Source organism: Rhodnius prolixus, unplaced genomic scaffold, assembly GCF_049639745.1.
Source record: "Rhodnius prolixus isolate KJV_2025 unplaced genomic scaffold, Rpr scaffold_10, whole genome shotgun sequence".
In the NCBI taxonomy this organism is placed as follows: domain Eukaryota; kingdom Metazoa; phylum Arthropoda; class Insecta; order Hemiptera; family Reduviidae; genus Rhodnius; species Rhodnius prolixus.
Window position 1 is genome coordinate 23,535,015 of NW_027411615.1, and position 19,327 is coordinate 23,554,341.

Consider the following 19,327-nt stretch of genomic DNA (forward strand, 5'->3'; position numbering starts at 1 on the left):
TCTGAAACAAACATGAATCCCAATTTGCAATTAATTTACGTATTTAAATGTGTTCTATTTCCATACTTCTTAATTGGCATATTGCTAGTTAAGAAGTGAATAATACGCCCAATTTTTCAACTTTACATACACTCACTTAACAACCGTTTGAATAAAATATGATACATAGTGTGCCAAATGTTGGCCTTCACAAAAAACAGAAATTACTGTACTAATTGATTACTATGTTATTAAATAATTCCTTTATTTTATAATTATGCGTTTTGCCTCTCATAATTTGAAAATTCTCCAAATGAACTGCTAATTTATATTATTTATTCACTCTCTTTTATTTTTTCAGTTTAATACTTTTTCAATTAATTTCTCTCGTTAGTAATTAATTAGTAGGAATAAATATGTGTGAAAACCAACTTCTTTCGGGAAAACATTTTCACTTAATTTAATTGCTGATATACCATTAATAAACACTTATAATTTACACTTTTTTAATTGAAACGTTTATTAGTTTGGCTCTTTCTGGTTGGATAATTTGTATAATTTCCCTGTAGACCAGAATGGAATATCCTTCTTTTTACAATCCCATTAATTGCCTGTTGATTTAAATTAAAGCTGGAAACGGTATCTTTTTGTTATAATACCATAAGCTCGGTGGAGTTTGAAGTAATCGTAATGTATAACCTAATGAAATTTGGTGCTACCGATTTGGTGGAATGACATTATTTTTTCTTTCTCCCTTCCACGATAATGTGTATCTATTATAATTGTAATGTGCTCGTAAAGAACTGCGCCGATTCTATTTAAACATATTGTACTAAATATAATAGTAAGTCCATTAACTTTGCTTGAATTGTGTGCAAATAAATTTGGATTGCTTCTAATTCTAACTTCTAAGAAGGGCTAAAGTTTTGATGTATCTTTTAGGCAACTGCAATTATAATTCATCATGCTACTTATTACTGCAAATCACATATGGTGAAAAGTAAAAAGGTTATTTTAAAAAAAGCTGTAGTATCCTCACTTGTCCTCACCTTTAAGATTTTAATTTTAAAATTCACTCTCCCAATGCAATATTCTCTTGAAGAGCAATAATAAATTAGTAAAATTACCTTGAAAAAGTAAAATATGATGAGAATAATAAGATATTGGCTTACATAATCTCTACTGTGATTTCTTTTTTAATCAAAAATAATTTTGTAATTCCAAGTTTATTTCTTTTATTATAGAATGAGTGATAATTCTTTATTAAATAACTTACTTGAGTTTATTCTTGGAAAATTTTATCTAGAAAATTCTTTTGGCAGTTTGTGTCTCTTCCAATTTATTTTCCACATTGTCTGGCTATTTATAAAGATTTTAAGGTTGTTGGTGAAGAAAAAAAAAAAAAGTTGGCAATGAGAGAAATTTCTTACTGCTATCTTGATCCGGCTACTTTCTTTAGAATTAAATCTTTTTCTTTTAGCAGAAATGATTAGCCGATGGTTATCAAGGAAATCAATTTCTTAAAGACGTCACTGATTATTAAACGGCATGATTTATTTGTTTTCTTTTTTTTTTTTTGCAAATAAAACTGTTTACATTTTACTTGATAATTCTAGAAATTTAAAATTTGAAGTGAATTCTAATTTATGTAAATGGAGTTTGCTTCATTGAAACGTAGAAGCAGCTTTGACAAAACGCTTGATGTAAGAATTGAGAGAAAAAAAAGAAGAAGCTTTATTCCCAAAAAGAACGAATTCAATAAAAGAGATGTTTGCAATTGAACGGAATGAGCATTGAAATCCTGCACAACTGGGTAAAAGTTTTCACGGATTGATTTCCCAATTGTTAGACTTTCAATATGAATGTAAATATATTTGCATCCCAGATTGTGGGCCACGTTACTAACCTTATAACATATAACATACATTCGAATATCTGGGGTTATAACTATTTTAATTATTATATTTTCTGCCAGCCTTCTAGTTTACCTTTGTATCTATTAGATAACACTACTGTAGTTTTTTGGGCTATTTATGTATATTTGTTTTATGTAGCCTATCGTCGTACAAATTGGCTTGTGGATGGTGAGAGCGTAAATTGAGAAGTAATATGAAAAATTTATTATAATTAAGTTTTTATCGACTGACTTGGAACCCGCACACACGACTTAAACGAACTGAAGTTAACAGACGTTATCGACTACTTAAAAGACTGCTAGACCAACGATCAAATCTTTCACTTAATAACAAAAGACTGATTTACAATTCTATTCTAAAAACCCGCCTGGACGTACGGTATTGAACTGTGGGGTTCAACGAAACGCTGCAATCTTCAACGAATTCAATCTCTTCAGTCTAAAATTCTCCGCACAATCGTTAACGGCTCCATTTTTGCGTTTTAAATCTAACTACCCACATAGACTTGGAAATTCTGTTTGCAGGTCAGATTGCCTCGAACTCGCTATAAAAGTTTTCAACAGAACTTGCACTCTCATTCCAATCCTCTTGTCCGCCATTTATCATCTCATCACCTTCCAGATCATCTTCGCTGACGATTAAAACGCCAGTGGCCTCGCGATTTTCCCTCTTCTGAAGAGAGTAGCTAATCCTAGAGACGACTTAGGGAGTGTTATCACTGGGTAACTTCTCCCCCTCAATCAGTGAATTCGTAGTGGTGTCAGTTATTGTCATTATTACTAATAGTGCATCTAGCGCGAAATTTACTAAATACTAAAATTTATTTTTGTAAAAACTCAGGTGGGCATGGGAGCCAAAAAATTAATTAAGTTGTGTTTTGAATTTTGATGGTTTGCAAAACTTTAAAAGAGAACCTCTGAAGCCACGATATTTGAAAAAAGCTGCAGCGTTTTGATTTTTAGAATATAGAGATTTTAAAAACTCCTTGCAGGTGTAAGGCGTACAATAAAACAGCTCCTTCGTCTAAGATACCAAACAAAATCTGAGAATCTAATGGGGTCCTAAGAAGAGTGTGTGCTCCACCTGCACATGGTAACCCTTTCAGGAGCCTTTAATGTTACTGATTAATGGCATCGTAGTTAAGAGGTGAGTTGAAGTTCGCAGTTGATCTGCACTGACAATTTGCAGGAGCCATCACATTCCAGACCAGCAACTTCTTCAAGTACCTTTTGAATTGACCATGATCTCAGGAACCCGAAAGTTTTTGAAATTTATTTTAACTTGTACCGTAGTAAGCCCCAGGTCTGAAAACAGAACGAAGACAACAGAAAACAAAACTACTATAGGATGTACTACGAAAAATTTTAAGATTTCAAAATTGGAAGTACATTTTGTAAATTGCGTCTATTTATAACGGTATTTTTGAAAGGATGGAAAATTTTATCATTTTCACTAGCAAATGATATATTTATTTGTTCTAATTTTTGTTTGGGCTTCTAGCCCTTACAAAAAGAGTTGGATACATAATTGAGTACAAAAAACATTCATACAAATAATAGTGAATATAGAAATAAAGAATAATGAAGCCCATTTTATGTGTATAAACAAAACAATACAAAAGCAAGCGTAAGACGAACAGAACAAGACAGCACAAAATATCAAAATTGAGAATAAGTGAAATTTAGAATTTTAAATTGTATTAACCCGGGCTATGATCTAATTACAGCTAACATCCTTTTACAACTCTCCAGGAAAGCAATAGTATTTCTTACTACACTTTACAATGCTGTACTTCGAACCACTTACTTTCCTATTCTCTACAAATTCTCTTCTGTAACAATGATCCCCAAACCAAATAAACCTTCTCATATCCCAAGCTCTTACCGACCAATCAGCCTTCTACCCATCCTGGGGAAAGTTCTTGAAAAACTCCTACTACTCCGCCTTCAAACTGAAATAGCACCTTTAAACATAATTCCTGACCATCAGTTCGGTTTTCGGAGTTGCCACTCGACTGTTCTCCAAGCACATCGAGTGGTGGATGTAATCGCTACTTCCCTTGAATTAAAGCAGTATTGCCCGGGTGTCTTCCTTGACATATCTCAGGCATTCGATAGGGTATGGCACACGGGACTGCTTTATAAACTCAAACGCCTACTGTCTTCTACCTTTTACCTCATTCTTAAATCTTATCTCTCCGACCGTTTCTTCCAAGTCAAACAAGGTTCTTCTCCTTCTCTTATCCTTCCAATACTCGCTGGAGTTCCTCAAGGAAGCATTCTAGCCCCCTTACTTTATATTCTCTATACTGCTGACTTGCCAACTCACCCGACTACAATTACTTTCACATTCGCCGACGACACTGCAATTCTTTCTCCTCATCTAGATCCTGTTATAGCATGCCGTGCACTCCAAACTCACCTCAATCTTCTCGAACCTTGGCTGCAAAAGTGGAGAATCAAAGTGAACGAATTGAAATCTAAATACTCTAGTATTCACTCTAAACAAGAAAACTCTCCCTCCTCTCTCCTTCCACAATACTTCTATACCAATCACTAACCAAGTACGATATCTCGGACTACATCTTGACAAACGACTAACGTGGAACCCCCACACGAGACTCAAACGAACTGACCTCAATCTGAGGTATAAAATGTTGAAAAGACTACTTGACAAACGATCAAAACTGACCCTGACGAACAAACGAACACTATATACCGCTCTACTTGCCCCAATATGGACGTACGGAATACAGCTCTACGGAAGCGCCAAAAAATCTAACATCAACCGACTCCAAACCTTACAGTCTAAAATCTTGACAACAATAGTTAACGCTCCCTTCTACGTCTCCAATCATACTATACACTCTGATCTCAACATTCCTCTCGTTTCTGAAATAGCCCAAACTCGATACACAAAACTCCATTCAAATCTACACGATCACTACAACCCTCTGATCCACAACATGTCTACCACAACACTTCCTTCTAATCCTAATCGCAGACTAAAGCGGCGGTGGCCACGCGACCATCTCAACACAACGTCGACCTCCTAGGATGGTTGCTGTGTAAGCTTGCCAATCTGGCGAACTAACGGCTTCCATCACTGGATGGTCGTCGTTCACTGCAATCACGCCCTTGGCGCACATGCATGTGCGCGTATGTGTATGGATATGCATATGCGTGCATGTGTATTTGCGCCATCCTTATCACTCATCTCTTTTGCTTATTGTACTGCATACAGTTGCAAAATAAATAAACAAATAAAAAAAAAAAAAAATTGTATTTACCTTGCTAAGTTAACCTAACAAATACCAAAAGTAATGAAAATTATAATTTATTCATGTGAGAAAATTGATATAACTAGAAGTGTATTATTAAAAAATATGTCCAATTTTTTTTTTCATTTAACATTTCTGTCAATTCAATACTTGGTTATCCTTCATTCTCAAAATGATTCAAATAAATTAATTAGGTTTAAACCAAATTGTGGCAATTAAGCAACTTTTTTTTTTGGGTGTCCTTAGTAGAATGAGACTAATAGCTTCCATCAAGAATACAATGCTACCGCATTAGTTGTAGAAGCCTGTGGTCTAATGTAATGATACATTGTAATGCGGTAGTTAGCTAAAATGGTTGGTTTAGTTGATGGTTTAGCTGGAATATCCATACAATTTTACTTTTACCGAGAAATTATATTATCCATTAGTTTATTTAGTAAAAAGTAAAGTGAAGTAATGCCTACTTTTTTCAGGTGGGTTTTACACCCAACTACCAATTAGTTATTGTTAACAGAGGCGACTAGCAAACATACCTTACTATAAAGTTCTCTTATTAAACATTAATACTAAGAATTGAACTCTGTACCACAGTGCATATTAGCATTGCAGGCTTCGGCTCTAACCGCTCGGCTAACCGTGGCGCCTTAGTTTATTTAGTAGAACTACAGTTCAAGTTTGGAAGCAAGGGCTACTTGCGAGTAGTAGATTCAATTCGCTTATTTAATCCAAAAACATTCTTTTGAAACTCACAAGACTGATCTAAAAGTTATACTATCTTAGTGTTGGGATTGAGCCACTAATTTTAGGTATTAAATATGCCAACTTAAATTGGTTCAAAAAAAGTTACTAGCTCAAATAAGCTCTATTAGCATTAATCCTTATTAAAAAAGTTATAACTGTTAATCTCATCACTGTAAACATTGTGTTCTCAGGACGAATGCCGTTTTCGCCTGAACTTCAGAGGTTGTTTCTGATCTTAAGAAGGTTATACAGTTGCTTGAATTATTGGTATTCAGATAGCGCTAGTTCTGAACTGAAGTTCACCAACTTCAAGTTTTTGACGGTGATTCTGAAACATTTGGGTGGGCCTTGTTAAGCAATAGGATTTCGACTGATGGTTTTAAAGTCGGATATTGTGGCATTATTTATATGACATTTCTCAATATTCCTCGAATTTTTCCTCTCTGTATTGATGGTTTCATTAGTTTAAAAGGAAAATACAATGCATAACACCAGTTGCTAACCATCATAATTGTAACCATAGGTTTTCATTTTGATGGGTTTTGTCATTATACATACACATGCATCACCCAGTAGAATGATTGGAGTGAACGACGACTATTCAGTGATGGAAACCATTAGTTCGCCATGTTGGCAAGCAATCATCTTAGGAGATGGGCGTCCTTGAGTTGAATTGGTCGCACAGGCCTCTTTAGTCTGCGATGTGGATTTAAAGGAAGCATTCTTGTAGACATATTTTTAATCAGGGAATTGCAAGGACTGTTTAGATTTGAGTGGAGTTTTCTGTAGCGAGACTGGGCTATTTCAGAAACGAGAGGAATATTTAGGTCAGTGTGCATTATGTGATAGGAGACGTACAAGTGGAGCCTTGTTCCTAGAATTTTAGGCTGTAAGGTTTGAAGCTGGTTTCATGTTGGTGTTTTATTCAAATATATTTTTTACGAGAAAATATGTTTTAAGGCATTTTTATGGGCTATTATTTTTTTGTTTTGTTTCATTTCGAAGTTTAAAAACTCAATAAAACATATAAACATCTAATCAAAAATTTGATAAGATCCCAACAATTCTGTTACTTGTTAAAAAAAATTAAAATAAAATCAAATAAATGTGAACTTCAAGAATTGAAGTAAAATAAAGTCCGTGTGAGTGAGCAGAGAATTTTGCCAGAAGCAGTTCTGTGTAAAAAAAAAGCTAATTTAGTTTCAGTATTACTGGAAAATGGGTTTTCCGACCATTAATATGCACATATGTAAGCCTAATTTTGCGACGTTTCATGTTGCATGAAAAAAAGGTTTTACTTCTAGGCTTTGTACCTTTAAATAATTTAAATGTAGATTAATGGTTAATTTTTCTTTTTCCTTTTTTGCAGATTGCTACTCTGCCTTAGTCGAAATTTTTCAAAAAAAGAAGAACATGTGTAAGTCATCAGAAATAATGACAAATGAAGAAGATCAATCAACTTTTGAATGGACATTCAACAATGAAACCTATGGTAAACAGAATGATTCATTTAATGAAACGATAGATTGTGATAAAATTGGTCCTGGAGGTTTATTATCGTCAGGATATTTTCAAAGTGCTGTATATATATTGTATATATTAATATTTGTGACCGCATTGTCAGGTAATGGACTAGTTTGTTACGTGGTACAAAGTTCACCCCGGATGAGAACTGTTACAAATTATTTTATCGGTAATTTAGCTGTTGGTGATATATTGATGGCACTATTTTGTGTACCATTTTCATGTGTACCTTCGTTATTGCAACACTGGCCGTTTGGACTTCACATGTGTCGTCTGGTCAGTTACACTCAAGGAGTCTCCGTCTTGGTAAGTCCATTCTCATTATAACTCCATTTATTTGGTTTATTAATATTAAAGCTGTTTTACTTTATCTTTAAGGTAATAAGAAAATAGCTGAATAAGGGCAAATGGTTGTACAAGAGGTTGGCAGAATGTAAGACCACCTTTTTTGAGAAATTAACCCTTCTGATTCTTTTTTTTACTCGCCACCCTCTTAAATGTAACTTTTATGATTAAACAGATCAGTCGCATGCACTGAAATAATATTTACTGTTTTAGTAATTTATTTCTTTTACTTGAAGCTGTAGATTCATTGAATTAAATTTTCACTTTTTAGGTTTATTAAATGTCATTAAACGAAAATTCTTTTATGTTGACAGCCGTAATGCCACATTGTAATAATCTGTTCAGACGTTTATTATTTTTAGCAACGAAAGTTTTCTAATTCGTTTTTCGAACAATTCTATGCTATTACCAACTCTTTATTTTATTGAACGTTTCCAAATTGAGTCTAAGCCTACCACCGTTTCCTGAGTCGTTTCACTGCCAGCGGGGGACGCCATTGTCCCCTTTGGGTATCTAATAAACTAATTTCTTATTAGGAAAGTTAATTTAACCTGAGTAGGTGTACAGTATTGCACTATATTTAACTAAGTTATAATACAGTATTTTATTCAGCAACCAGACTTATTCAACACTTCAAAATAATACTCACAGTGGTCATTGGCTCTTTCGCCAAAAATCGACGAAAGATGTAAAAATAAATGAATATATAGGTTTCGTGACTGGAAATTATTCAATTAAGGTTTCAAAATTGGCGAGGAATCGGTCAAATAAAAACAACAACTCGTCTTTTTGCCAACGTTTCTGACAAATATATTGTCTTTTTCAATTTTGTTAATTACTCAACAGTTTCTGTAACTCAAACAACCCGCATAGCCACGCCCTGAAGAAGACAATATATTTTACGTCGAAACGTTGGCAAAAAGACGAGTTGTTGATTTTATTTGGCCGATTCCTTGCCAATTTAAAAAAATATAAGCAGATATAAGCACAAAAAAAAACGGGCTATCTTTTAAATTTTTACAATTAGTCACTCAAATGAGTTTCTGTTCCCTGAAATTAAAAGGAAAATCATGCGATTCTGTCTCAAGAAATTTGTTTTGTAAGTATCTTGAATTGGCTAACATTGGTGAACCAATAATGAAACTACCTTGCAAAAGATTTATGAGGCGAATACACTAAAAGTTAAAGTAAGCAGTCAAAGATCAAAGGAAAACCCAACCAATAAGGTTCTGTCAGGAAGTACACTGTCTCCCACATTATTTAAACTCAGCTCGTTGATCTCAAAAGATTGTTAAAGGAAATGTAACAAGATCAAAGTTCTTTCCTAGTAGCCGGACATGAGCCGAACCTTTTTCTTAGTTGAAGATGGGCAGATTGGATTGCTTTTCAGAAAATTGTGTCCAGTGTCCAGAAGTAAAATTTCTCGTTCAAAGAAAACAGTTTCAATCAAATTAAGAATTTTATTTTTGTATTAAAGTTTAAAAAAAGATTTAACTTAAACCTTTAAAATTGTTTAATTTTTATTAAAATTTGGGAACCAAAAAGTTTTACTAGAATTTTATTTTTTTTTAAATTTATTAAATATGGAATAAATAAATATGAACGATTTGATTTCTATTGGAATGACTTTGGATGGATATGGGAGTCGCTATTGCGTTTGAGGCATTTGAATTGCTTTTTAAGGATGTTTATGTTTTATAAATAGATCCGTCAGTGGCAGGCCCCAGCAAGTTCACAAAGGAAACCCACCTAACATCTTTACGAACTTTTGACAATTTTCTATTTACGCTTTCGTTGTGTACTTGTCAAAATCCAAACTTGGAAAAAATGATTACTAATATAATTCTTGTCTTGTAATCTTACATTTGTATATTTTACATATTCGTCTAAATTAAATTTCAGTTCAGACTTGTAAAACCCTCATCCTGTGGAATTAATGAGAATTTAATACAAATAACAACCATTTAGGAGCAAAAACGTCTGATCAGCGGTTTTCCGTGGCGCTCGCGTTTACGAAATTGCATTTGTTGAGGTGACGTGGTTGTTCGCGAATGGCTTTTTAGCAGAGAATGTTTTCTCTAGATAAGGTAATTCTCACGCATGATTTCGTGACAGAAGTCGCATTATTCGCAACCGTTGTCAGTTGCGTCAGCAGCCAGGAGCTACGTATGATGGCTGGCCCAACAAATCAACTTGCTCGTTACAGTGTCGTAGCCAAAGTACTCTCGGGGCTTATAGAGCAGAAAGTTCTTTATTATCACCTTAAAATTAAAGATAAGGAGTATTGTGAATCCACAAATAGAGTAGTCAAAACCAGCAAGCCAGTTATAAATGGCAAGGCGTCAGTCCAAAAATGGTTCCACGTGTCTACCAAGCCTTTGAAGAGACACGAGTACCATACCCGGGACTGGCAGTGGATTAGCGCAATATGTAGAACTTAAAGGCAGTCGAGGTGATTCCTGCAGTCATATCGGAGCACAGTCTCATCCCTGTGAAAAGGATTTCTCTCGAAATCCATGGCGCACAGCGCACACAACTAGTACGTTCCTTACTTTGTAGGTTACAAAAGCAAAAGTCCGCTAATTCATGCCAAGACTGCCCAGGATAGTTTATGCTTGAATCGTATTCCGGGAACAAAAACAAGTTTTTTCCAAAGTGTTACTTTATTGCAATAAAAGTAGTTTCATTCATTTTTGAACGTCAGTCCAACTGTGGCTAAACTTGGTAGCTGCTTACATAATAGCGACTTCGTTACCCAAAAATATAGCCTACAGAGTAGTAACAATTTTGGGACTGAAAAATGACTAACAGAAATGCCTATTCATATTGACAGTTAATAAGAACAATGCTAGATTGTACATGTGGTGTTGATCTATTTTGAAATGCGAGAAGTATAAACCATTGAAAAAAATGAATCTTTTCTCCTAAATTCACTAGAATACTCTTGTTTCTGCATTTAATAGTTAATATTAAGGCCAATGCTAAATTGTACATGTAGAGAAGATCTAATTTGAAAAAGAAAAGTATAAACCATTAGAAAAAGTTTAACTTTTCTCCTAATTCAGTCTTAACTATTGAAATATTCTTATCGAGGGAATTAAAAACCTTTAAAAGATAATTTAACATTTTTAAGCCTTCATAAAGTAAAAACTATCTAAGGAAGAAAATACTACTAAAGGGATAGAGGTACATAAAGGCTTAATATGGAAATCAATATTTCTGCACGGCGCTGCAGATTGAAATTAAATCTAAAGTTAATTAAATTTTGGATCGCTTTGCATCTGGTGTGCAAATGTAAAATGTCAAATTCATTTATCTGGAATCTAATTAGCTTCAACAACTGCTATCAATGACTGCACTGCAACTATATTCGCCCTTATATGCCCCCGTACTAAATGTGATGTAAAATTTATAGAGGACAATTTGTCTCTCAGAATTCAAATAAATGGGATTACAAAGCAATTGCGGAAATGTTTCCGTTAGTTTTGCCTGAAACATAATATAATAGTTTTCTGTACGTTTTTCTTTTTTGGGTCATTATGTTCATATTAAGTTTCCGTTAGGGAGTGTTGAATATACAGTAATGACAGGGAGACTGACGCTTAAACAATAGTTGGGAGTTACTTGCTGTTAGGCGCGATTTCGGAAGCCGTGGAAATGTGGACGATTGAACATCGGCTCTACTTTTTGACGTGAATTCGTCTTTAAATTTGCTATCACATGAAGGCAATTCAAAAAACCTAATGATAACAAAATCGGGGGATAAAGTTTGGCATTATAGTTTCGAATCTATCGTCTACATCCAAAATTAAATTAGACCACTGGATAGCTAAAGGATCAAAGAATTCATTACGATAAGCGAGGACTGTGACGCATCGCGCGCGGTGGAGGGGGGAAGCGCCGCCATTTTGAGATCATTTTGCTGCGTATCGAGATTTGCAATTAGTATATATTTTACTCGGAGAAGCGACGATGTTCGTTTAAGTTTTAATCGTCAGCTTTCGTCACACTCTATCGATTGCATATAAAACATTAGTGTAAAATAGTGACAGTGAATATAATAAAGTGTTAGAATAAAAAAATATATAATGTCGGCCTATACGCGTCGAAAAGCCAAAACCAAATACAGAGTTCGTATACGGTTGGAAAGGGCTTCTCAAGAACAATCGAATGGTAATAATAAAACACCATATGACCGAGTCAAGCTGTGCCGGGAACGTAAAAGAATGAATGCGGCCGAGCGGATCAACGACGGTGTCAGTACATCTGCAGCTGGGGCGGTTGAAATTATGGAAGTGGATGATGAAATCGCTTCTACGTCGACAGCGGACTGTATAGTAATGTGTTCGATCGTCGATTTGTTTCCTCGATTTCATCCTAAATACATAAATAAAAATATTTTATATAAAAAATATAACCCGTTAGGTGAACGTATTCACGTACAACACACGGCCGTGTCCATGACGCAGCCACAGTTTTTTTTTTTTTTGAAACGTTTATTGAAACGGCTTGTTCAGTGGTGAGTTATTTTGGCCTATGATTATTTCTACGGGGGTATTCATAAGTTTACTAAGACTAGCTAAATTTCTTTTTAAGGCTATCTACCAAAAGTTCAATCTTGATGTGAATCTTTCTTGTAGCGTCATTAAAATAATTGATGGCAATCGTAGATTAAGCCTTAAATAAACCCAATTCAGTTTTAATAAGAATTTAGAAGGCAAGTAATAACTCCGTGACTAGCGTTTAGTCCAAGGAGCGAATCCAGCTTCTGGGCTTTAGATTTTCTCTTCATAGGAGCTTCTTACAGCTCACTGTCACTGATGGACAGTGTTGTCTGTAACGATAGAACAGTTTGAAAGTAGGCCGTGCATTAAAAAGCCTTCACGCCTAAAATTAATAACAAACAAAAATAACATTTAAGTGGTATCTAGAAATTACATTTTTTATTTATTGAGAGAAATTACAAATTAAATCAATAAAGTGGAGTTAAAATGAACAATAGCAGGAATAACTAAAACATAAATATACACGTATATTATATTCCACAATCCACAATACATATTAATAAATAATCAGCTGTTGTTCGGCAAAATAAATTAAATTACATTTTACAATTTCCCATTCATACAAATGTTGTGTTGTTCGCATTAATTTACTAAAATCTGTTTAAATCACGCGATTCCACTTCAACATATTCTACTTCCAAACAACTGGCACGCCATTAACACAAGTACTGTCCTCTATATATGTATATAACTAACTGCACTTTGCTAGCACGGAATTCTCTTAATCACTAGAGAACAACAAAACTTTTAACATTTGTTGAAGAGGCCCTTTGTTATAAATGTTCCTGAAACAAATATATTTAATAGAAAAGCTTTGATTTAGAACACTGACGTGTCTCTTTTGCTTAAGCTCTTAGAATCAAGTTTATAACCTCTTTTCTATTTAGAGGACTTCTTCTGACATGTAATTAATTAATAAGCAAAGATTAGATTGAGATGTGCATTGAGTCCTTTTCCCTAAGCGTAGAACCTAAAAGAGTTCTTCCAATTGGATGTCTTTGCGCTGTTAACTAATCTGGGCTCAAAATGCTAAAGGACTCATATCACAAACTAGATTGAACCTTAATGAAGCTGAATGTAAGGGTTGTTTCCCCTCAACTTGCCTCAAGTTGCTTTGAGCCTCTTAGGAACTCGCACCCAGTGGAGATGTTTTCTGAACCTACCTGCCTTGTAAAAAAAAGAACAATGACAGATTTGGTCGGCATGGGTATCTAGCGTGGTCCGAGTTGAAATTTTGGACCAGTTACCAGCGTGATTATTTGAGAGTGGGCCAGAGGGTAGGAGAGAGGAAGGCGTGAATTGAATATCAAAGTTAATGTTCAAAAGTGTCAAAATACAACATTCACATTATTTGAACCATTATGTACATTTCTATCAGATTGCACTTTCTTGCACTGGTACAGTACGACATCGTTGACTTTGTACGAGTGACGTGGAATCGTCGTACAGAACTCAAAAGACAAGAACTCAAAACATATAAACTCTTTCCTACAAGACAGTTGGTTAAAACTGATTAAACAATAAGGTATCGATTTTACAATGCATTCCTGAAACCAATCTGGACTTGAGGACTCGAACTATGTGGCTGTGCATTCCAATGAACACCGCTTTCAATCTTCACAGAATAAAATTCATCCAATATTCATTATAACCAATACTCCATACTCCATTATCTGATATAACTATTCCTAATTACATTATCATTTATCAAATCCTTCATTATAAAAGCAGCTAATTACAAAAGTGTTATTCTCACCTCTCTGATCATTCAAATCCTCTAACTCTTCGCCTATCAACTTTATCTCTTCCCAATATAAATATCCAATGACAGAGGCGAAGCTGGTCACACCATACCTCGGCGCAACGTATGAGTAAGCAAAAGCACCTTGCAGAAGAAGTGCTCTTGAAGTTTTAAAATTTCAAATAAATAATAATGATACGAGATATAAAGACTTGTTTGCTTACTATATAAATGAGTAAGTTAAGTCAGAAAGAAGATTATTTGGCTTTGAATTCGTCTCTTCAGAGTGGAAAACTAATATCTTTAAGATTAATCCAGAAGTTCCTCTACAGAATCCATGGAAGAGTTATTCTAACTAGTGGCACACCATAAACCGTACAGTAACAGTACTCCTTGCAACATCCAATCGAATTTAAGGAAGATATGTTTATAACAATTTGCTTTAAATTGTTTACATTCTTAAAAGTATAATCAATTAGAATTTGAACTCAAACTAAAGTAAAATTTTTGACAGAAACAACAAATAAAGTAGAGTAATTCAAGATAAGGAAAGATATATCTTCGAAAACTAATTGTGTCTATTAAAGTTTAATACCACTGAAATCTATCTGTCGTATTCAGTTTGTTTAGATTAGAAGTCCAACCAAACAGATATAAACTTTATGAATGTTCAAACAGTACTTACTTTAACAGTATGCTAACATTAATCAAAAAGTAATTATTATATTAATTGCGAATATTACTTGTCAGATTTCAGATGAAAGATTTCAATTCTACAACTGTTCAAGTAGTTTTCATTAACTGTAGTAAGGACCTGTCATGAGACTTTATTTTCTTATCATAAAACTTTAAGAAACAGCTGTAGTTGAACCATTATCGTTATTTTAAGACTGGAATTAGTAGTACTGAGATTATTTGCGACGTAGAAGATCTCCAATCACAATTTATTCCTAATTCTACGAACCAGAACTTTTATCACGATAAAAAGAAGCAGGTCGCTGAAACGCCTAAGGTTCTCCGGTGCTTGCTACTTCATTTTTTTTCACTAGTGCATTTTTTAGCTTGCCTAAGTAAAGAAACTTAAACCAGATGCTGATAAGCGTATTATATTGAATTTTGAAATTATTTACATGTTCCGCGTACTGGTTTTAAACTATTTATAATATTTACTCAAGAAATGTATGTTTTGCGTTTCAAGTATCATTATTATTTTTTTTTTTTTGGCGCATCAACAGCTGAGGTCATTAGCGCCCGGAGCTTTTTCCAGTGCACTGCCGGCCTCCGGACAGTGTTCTCTCGTTACAGACAACACTGTCCATCACCGGACAGTGAGCTGTAAGAAGCTCCTAGGAAGAGAAAATCTAAGGGTCAGCTGCTGGATTCGAACCCGGGACCTCCGCGTGGGAGTCCAGTATGCTAACCTCATAGCTAATCCCTTCCCTGTATCATTATTTAAATGTATTTTAATGTGTCACCAGGTTGATAGTTCTTTTTTTGGTAAGGCTTTCTTTACTAAAGTAGTACCTCCCTACATTAAATTGAAGATTTATTCTACTTCTAAAAATGATTTAACTTTTACGGTTCATTTCATCAAAAACCTACCATTTCATATTGATCAACTAAATTAAAACTTGAAATTTGTATTACATAGATTTCGCCTTTTTATTATTTGTCTAAACGTTCATTGTACACGCAAGTAAGTTTTTTTATCCGACAATTTGGTTACTTTATCTGTGTGCATACGCACTCAAAATCATCCGCATCTTGATCTTATAAAAATTAAAAAAAAAAGAAAGCTTTTTACTGTCCGAATCCTCTTCTCTTTCTTCTATTCAATATTATTCAACAACACGACACTCGTTTCAAAAATAGCCAATAAGAAGAAAACTATCTTTTAAATGATAATTATGTACTTTGTAACAGTTTTTGATTAGAAAACTTGAAAAATTTCAATACCCAAAGAATAAGACCATCGGGCGCAACTAATCTGAGACAGATATCGCGGACGCTAAGTAACACCACATAACTCACGAGTAAAACACCGACAGGCCGTTTGGTTAGAAGAAGGTAAAAGAGGAAGCTACTGAGGGCCATGGCTCATTCTAAGAAATACCTGAGTTACTATCAACAAGAAAATGCCCTCTTCATCTCACAGATTAAATGCGCTCGACGGAGGGTCAGATTCTATCTTGAAATTCTTTTTTCAGATTTCATGACTAGAGATGTGACACAATGAGGTTTTTGAACTAGAACAAAACTGGCTGTTGGATGCATTTTTAATCTAGTAAAATGTTTGTAGTAGAAGTTTGTAAATTAAACGCTGTTTGATAAGTTTTTCTTTTAGCATTATAAATTACATAGTAGCGCACTATTTTCCGCTTTAGTCTTTATTAAAAGTGAGTGAGACAGAGAAAGAGATTAAAAAAAGGAGTTAAAATTTGTTTTCATCTAATAAAAAACCTCAAGAGATAATGCATCGTAGTGGAAAGCTGCTCCAAGTAGTGAGTGACGTATTTTACTTAACAAAGATTGTTATAAAGAATAGAATAAAGACGCCTCTTATTTCTAATAGTATTTCTTTAAAGGATGGTTCATAGTGAGTCTCCTCAACTATGTTTCATCCAACCATGCGCTTTGTGCAATCTTGTTCACGCTTATTCCCTTGGTCAATTCATTTTCTGACAAGTTTTCTTGTACATCGTCCATTCATTACTTTCTCGGTCTATCTCCACTTTTTATTTCAAAAAGCTTTTTCATTTGTCATTTTCTTTTGCAAGGCCAAACCAACATACACTTTGCTTTTCTATTATTACTAAAAGAGGTTTCCATTTAGAATCACTGGTTTCCAAGGGACCTCACAGAAGTCGATGCAAACAAAAAACAAACCATAAGTAGTCTGAGCTAAAAAAATTCTTTCAAGTTCAATGTTTTTTTTTGTGTTTTAAAGTATTACAAGCTTTTGAGGACTTAGCTTTCAATATGGCTATTACAATGGTCATTACTAAGGAACGGATTTTTATGTATTTAAAAATGCCAAATATTTAATTAAAATATGCATTTATTTTCGTCAATTATGTGGAAAATATGTGATTTTCTTAAAATATTTTTTGGAAATTTAAGTAAAATGGACATTTTTTTTTTATGAAAATGGATTTTTTTGGGGGGGGGGCAAGTTATAATTATTTATACAAGAAAAGAACATTTTTACAATTTATAATAATTTATTAGGAACAAAATAATTTGTTTTTACAAGTTATAATGATTTATACAACAAAGAACATTTTTACTATTTATAAAAAGATGTGTTAAATTTTCAATTTTGAAAACTTCACTCTTCGAAATTGTTTGCAACCACATGAAATTTCAAATGTTGGAACGTAAAGTGACGACGATCTGGGCGTAAGATGGACTTGTAACGACTAAAAGTTCGTTCAACATCTACAGATGTTATAGGTGCCTTGCTGAAAGAAGTTATCTCGTTGGTTGTAAAGGGTACACGATGTTCTGAGGTGACTTCTGTTCCACTGATAATGTCAGAAATCTGGCAGATGGTCTCCCACCCTTTGTTCTTGCTCAGTACTTCTACCAGTTTTGATCTGATCAGATCTCCCTTACTCCCAGGTATTCCTTCCACCTTTTCGATGACTTTTTTAACGTTGGACACGATTTCTGTCAGTCGAACATTTTGGGACTCAAGTTGGGTAATGGCTTGTGCAAGAAATACGCAATTGTCAGAAATGAATGCAAGGTCGTTCCTTAAATTAGGTTTCTCGAATAAAGACTTGGCTGTATTTATCGCTACTGCTTCGTCTTCGAGATGTGAAAGGAGACATTCTTGATTTTATTGTAGTTTTCATAGTAATACTGAGCTGCTTCCAGCCAAGTACCCCATCTTGTCAATATTGGTTCTGGTGGAAGGCACAAGTCTGGATAGAGATCTTTTAGCATTTTAATGCGACTTGGTGCTTTTAAGAACACTTTTTTAACCGAGGAGATTAAGGAATCTACGTCACTGAACAAAGATCGGACAGTTTCGCTACTCGATGCAAGGCATGAGCAATACACGTCACATGAATTATCTTAGGATAAAATACCTGAATAGATTGCCCAGCCTTGACCATGTTGGGGGCAGCATCAGAGAGAAACAAAAGAACTTTTTCGTTCAAAACTCCACTGGGCCATAGGATATGTATTGAGGCATCGAAGAATCGTGAAATGGTGGAATGATTGCATTTTTCGAGAACCTCACAGTTCAAAAGGAATGGCTTTGAATCCACATCAGCATCACTGTCAAGTTTTCCAATAACTACATTGGCAATATACCTGCCCTCAACGTCAGTGGTTTCATCAATTGACACCCAAATCAGTCCATCCTTGATATGTTCTCGAATTTTGGTTAGTGTATCTTTATAGATATCTTCCAGGTAGTTTTTCCGCAGAGTGCTCTCGTCAGACATTTTTTTCCCAATATAGGTCTCTAAGAATCCTTTGAAATGAGGATTTTTAAGTTTGTGGAAAGGGATATCTGCTCTAACCAAAGCCTGACACAGATCTGTACTCAGAGTAGACTTACTTGATGATGGAGATGTAAGGAAGGTTTGATAGGACGTCCTCTCTTTCTTTCTGTTTTTATTCTCTATGTGCGATCCGGTGGCATTATGTTGGGTGACTTGGAAACGTTGAGAGCAAGAAACGCGCTTGTCACAAGCTGTGCAGTACAAAATGTCTCCATCACTTCGAAAAAGTTCTGCTGGAAACTCGCGAAGATATTTAGCAACCAGTTGTTTGTTTGAGGCCGATGTTCGTGGCATTTCACCCAAAAAAGAATACACTAAGTGACCGAACGAAATGAATTGGACACTTCAACGAACGAGCTGAAAGAACAGACAACGTCAGACACCTTCAAAGAACTAACAAGTGCCCGCCACTGTTTAGCAGCATTCTGTGTAAGAGAGAGAAACATTTTAATGCAAATATTTGCAAAACAAAGGGTGCTGCCCAAATAGATCGGGTTGCTAGACACACAGCGTACCAATCAGTCAATCAAGATATATAGATAAAGTGGAAAAAAAAAGAAAGAAGTCAACACCAATACTACACCATTGAGAGATCCTCAATTCGTCAGGCAAAAAAAGAAAAACGAAAATCGTTCCTAACACTAATACAATATGTCAACAAAATAAAATAAAATAAAATAAACCAAACCAGCAACAGAAACATCCAAATCAGAATAACA

The 19,327-nt window shown here is 34.5% G+C and overlaps 1 protein-coding gene across 3 annotated transcripts in view; it reads left to right on the plus strand.

The window, feature by feature from the left end:
* The window catches only part of RYa-R (RYamide receptor), a 297,458-nt gene that overhangs the window by 17,860 nt on the left and 260,271 nt on the right, over window positions 1-19,327 (plus strand). For 2 of the 3 annotated variants that reach the window (XM_074133712.1, XM_074133711.1), the window contains exon 2: window positions 7,286-7,746. In XM_074133712.1, the coding sequence (XP_073989813.1) occupies window positions 7,330-7,746 (417 nt within the window). In that variant the 5' untranslated portion in view covers window positions 7,286-7,329. The remainder of the gene's footprint in view (window positions 1-7,285; window positions 7,747-19,327) is intronic. The other variant, XM_074133713.1, reaches the window with a different exon arrangement.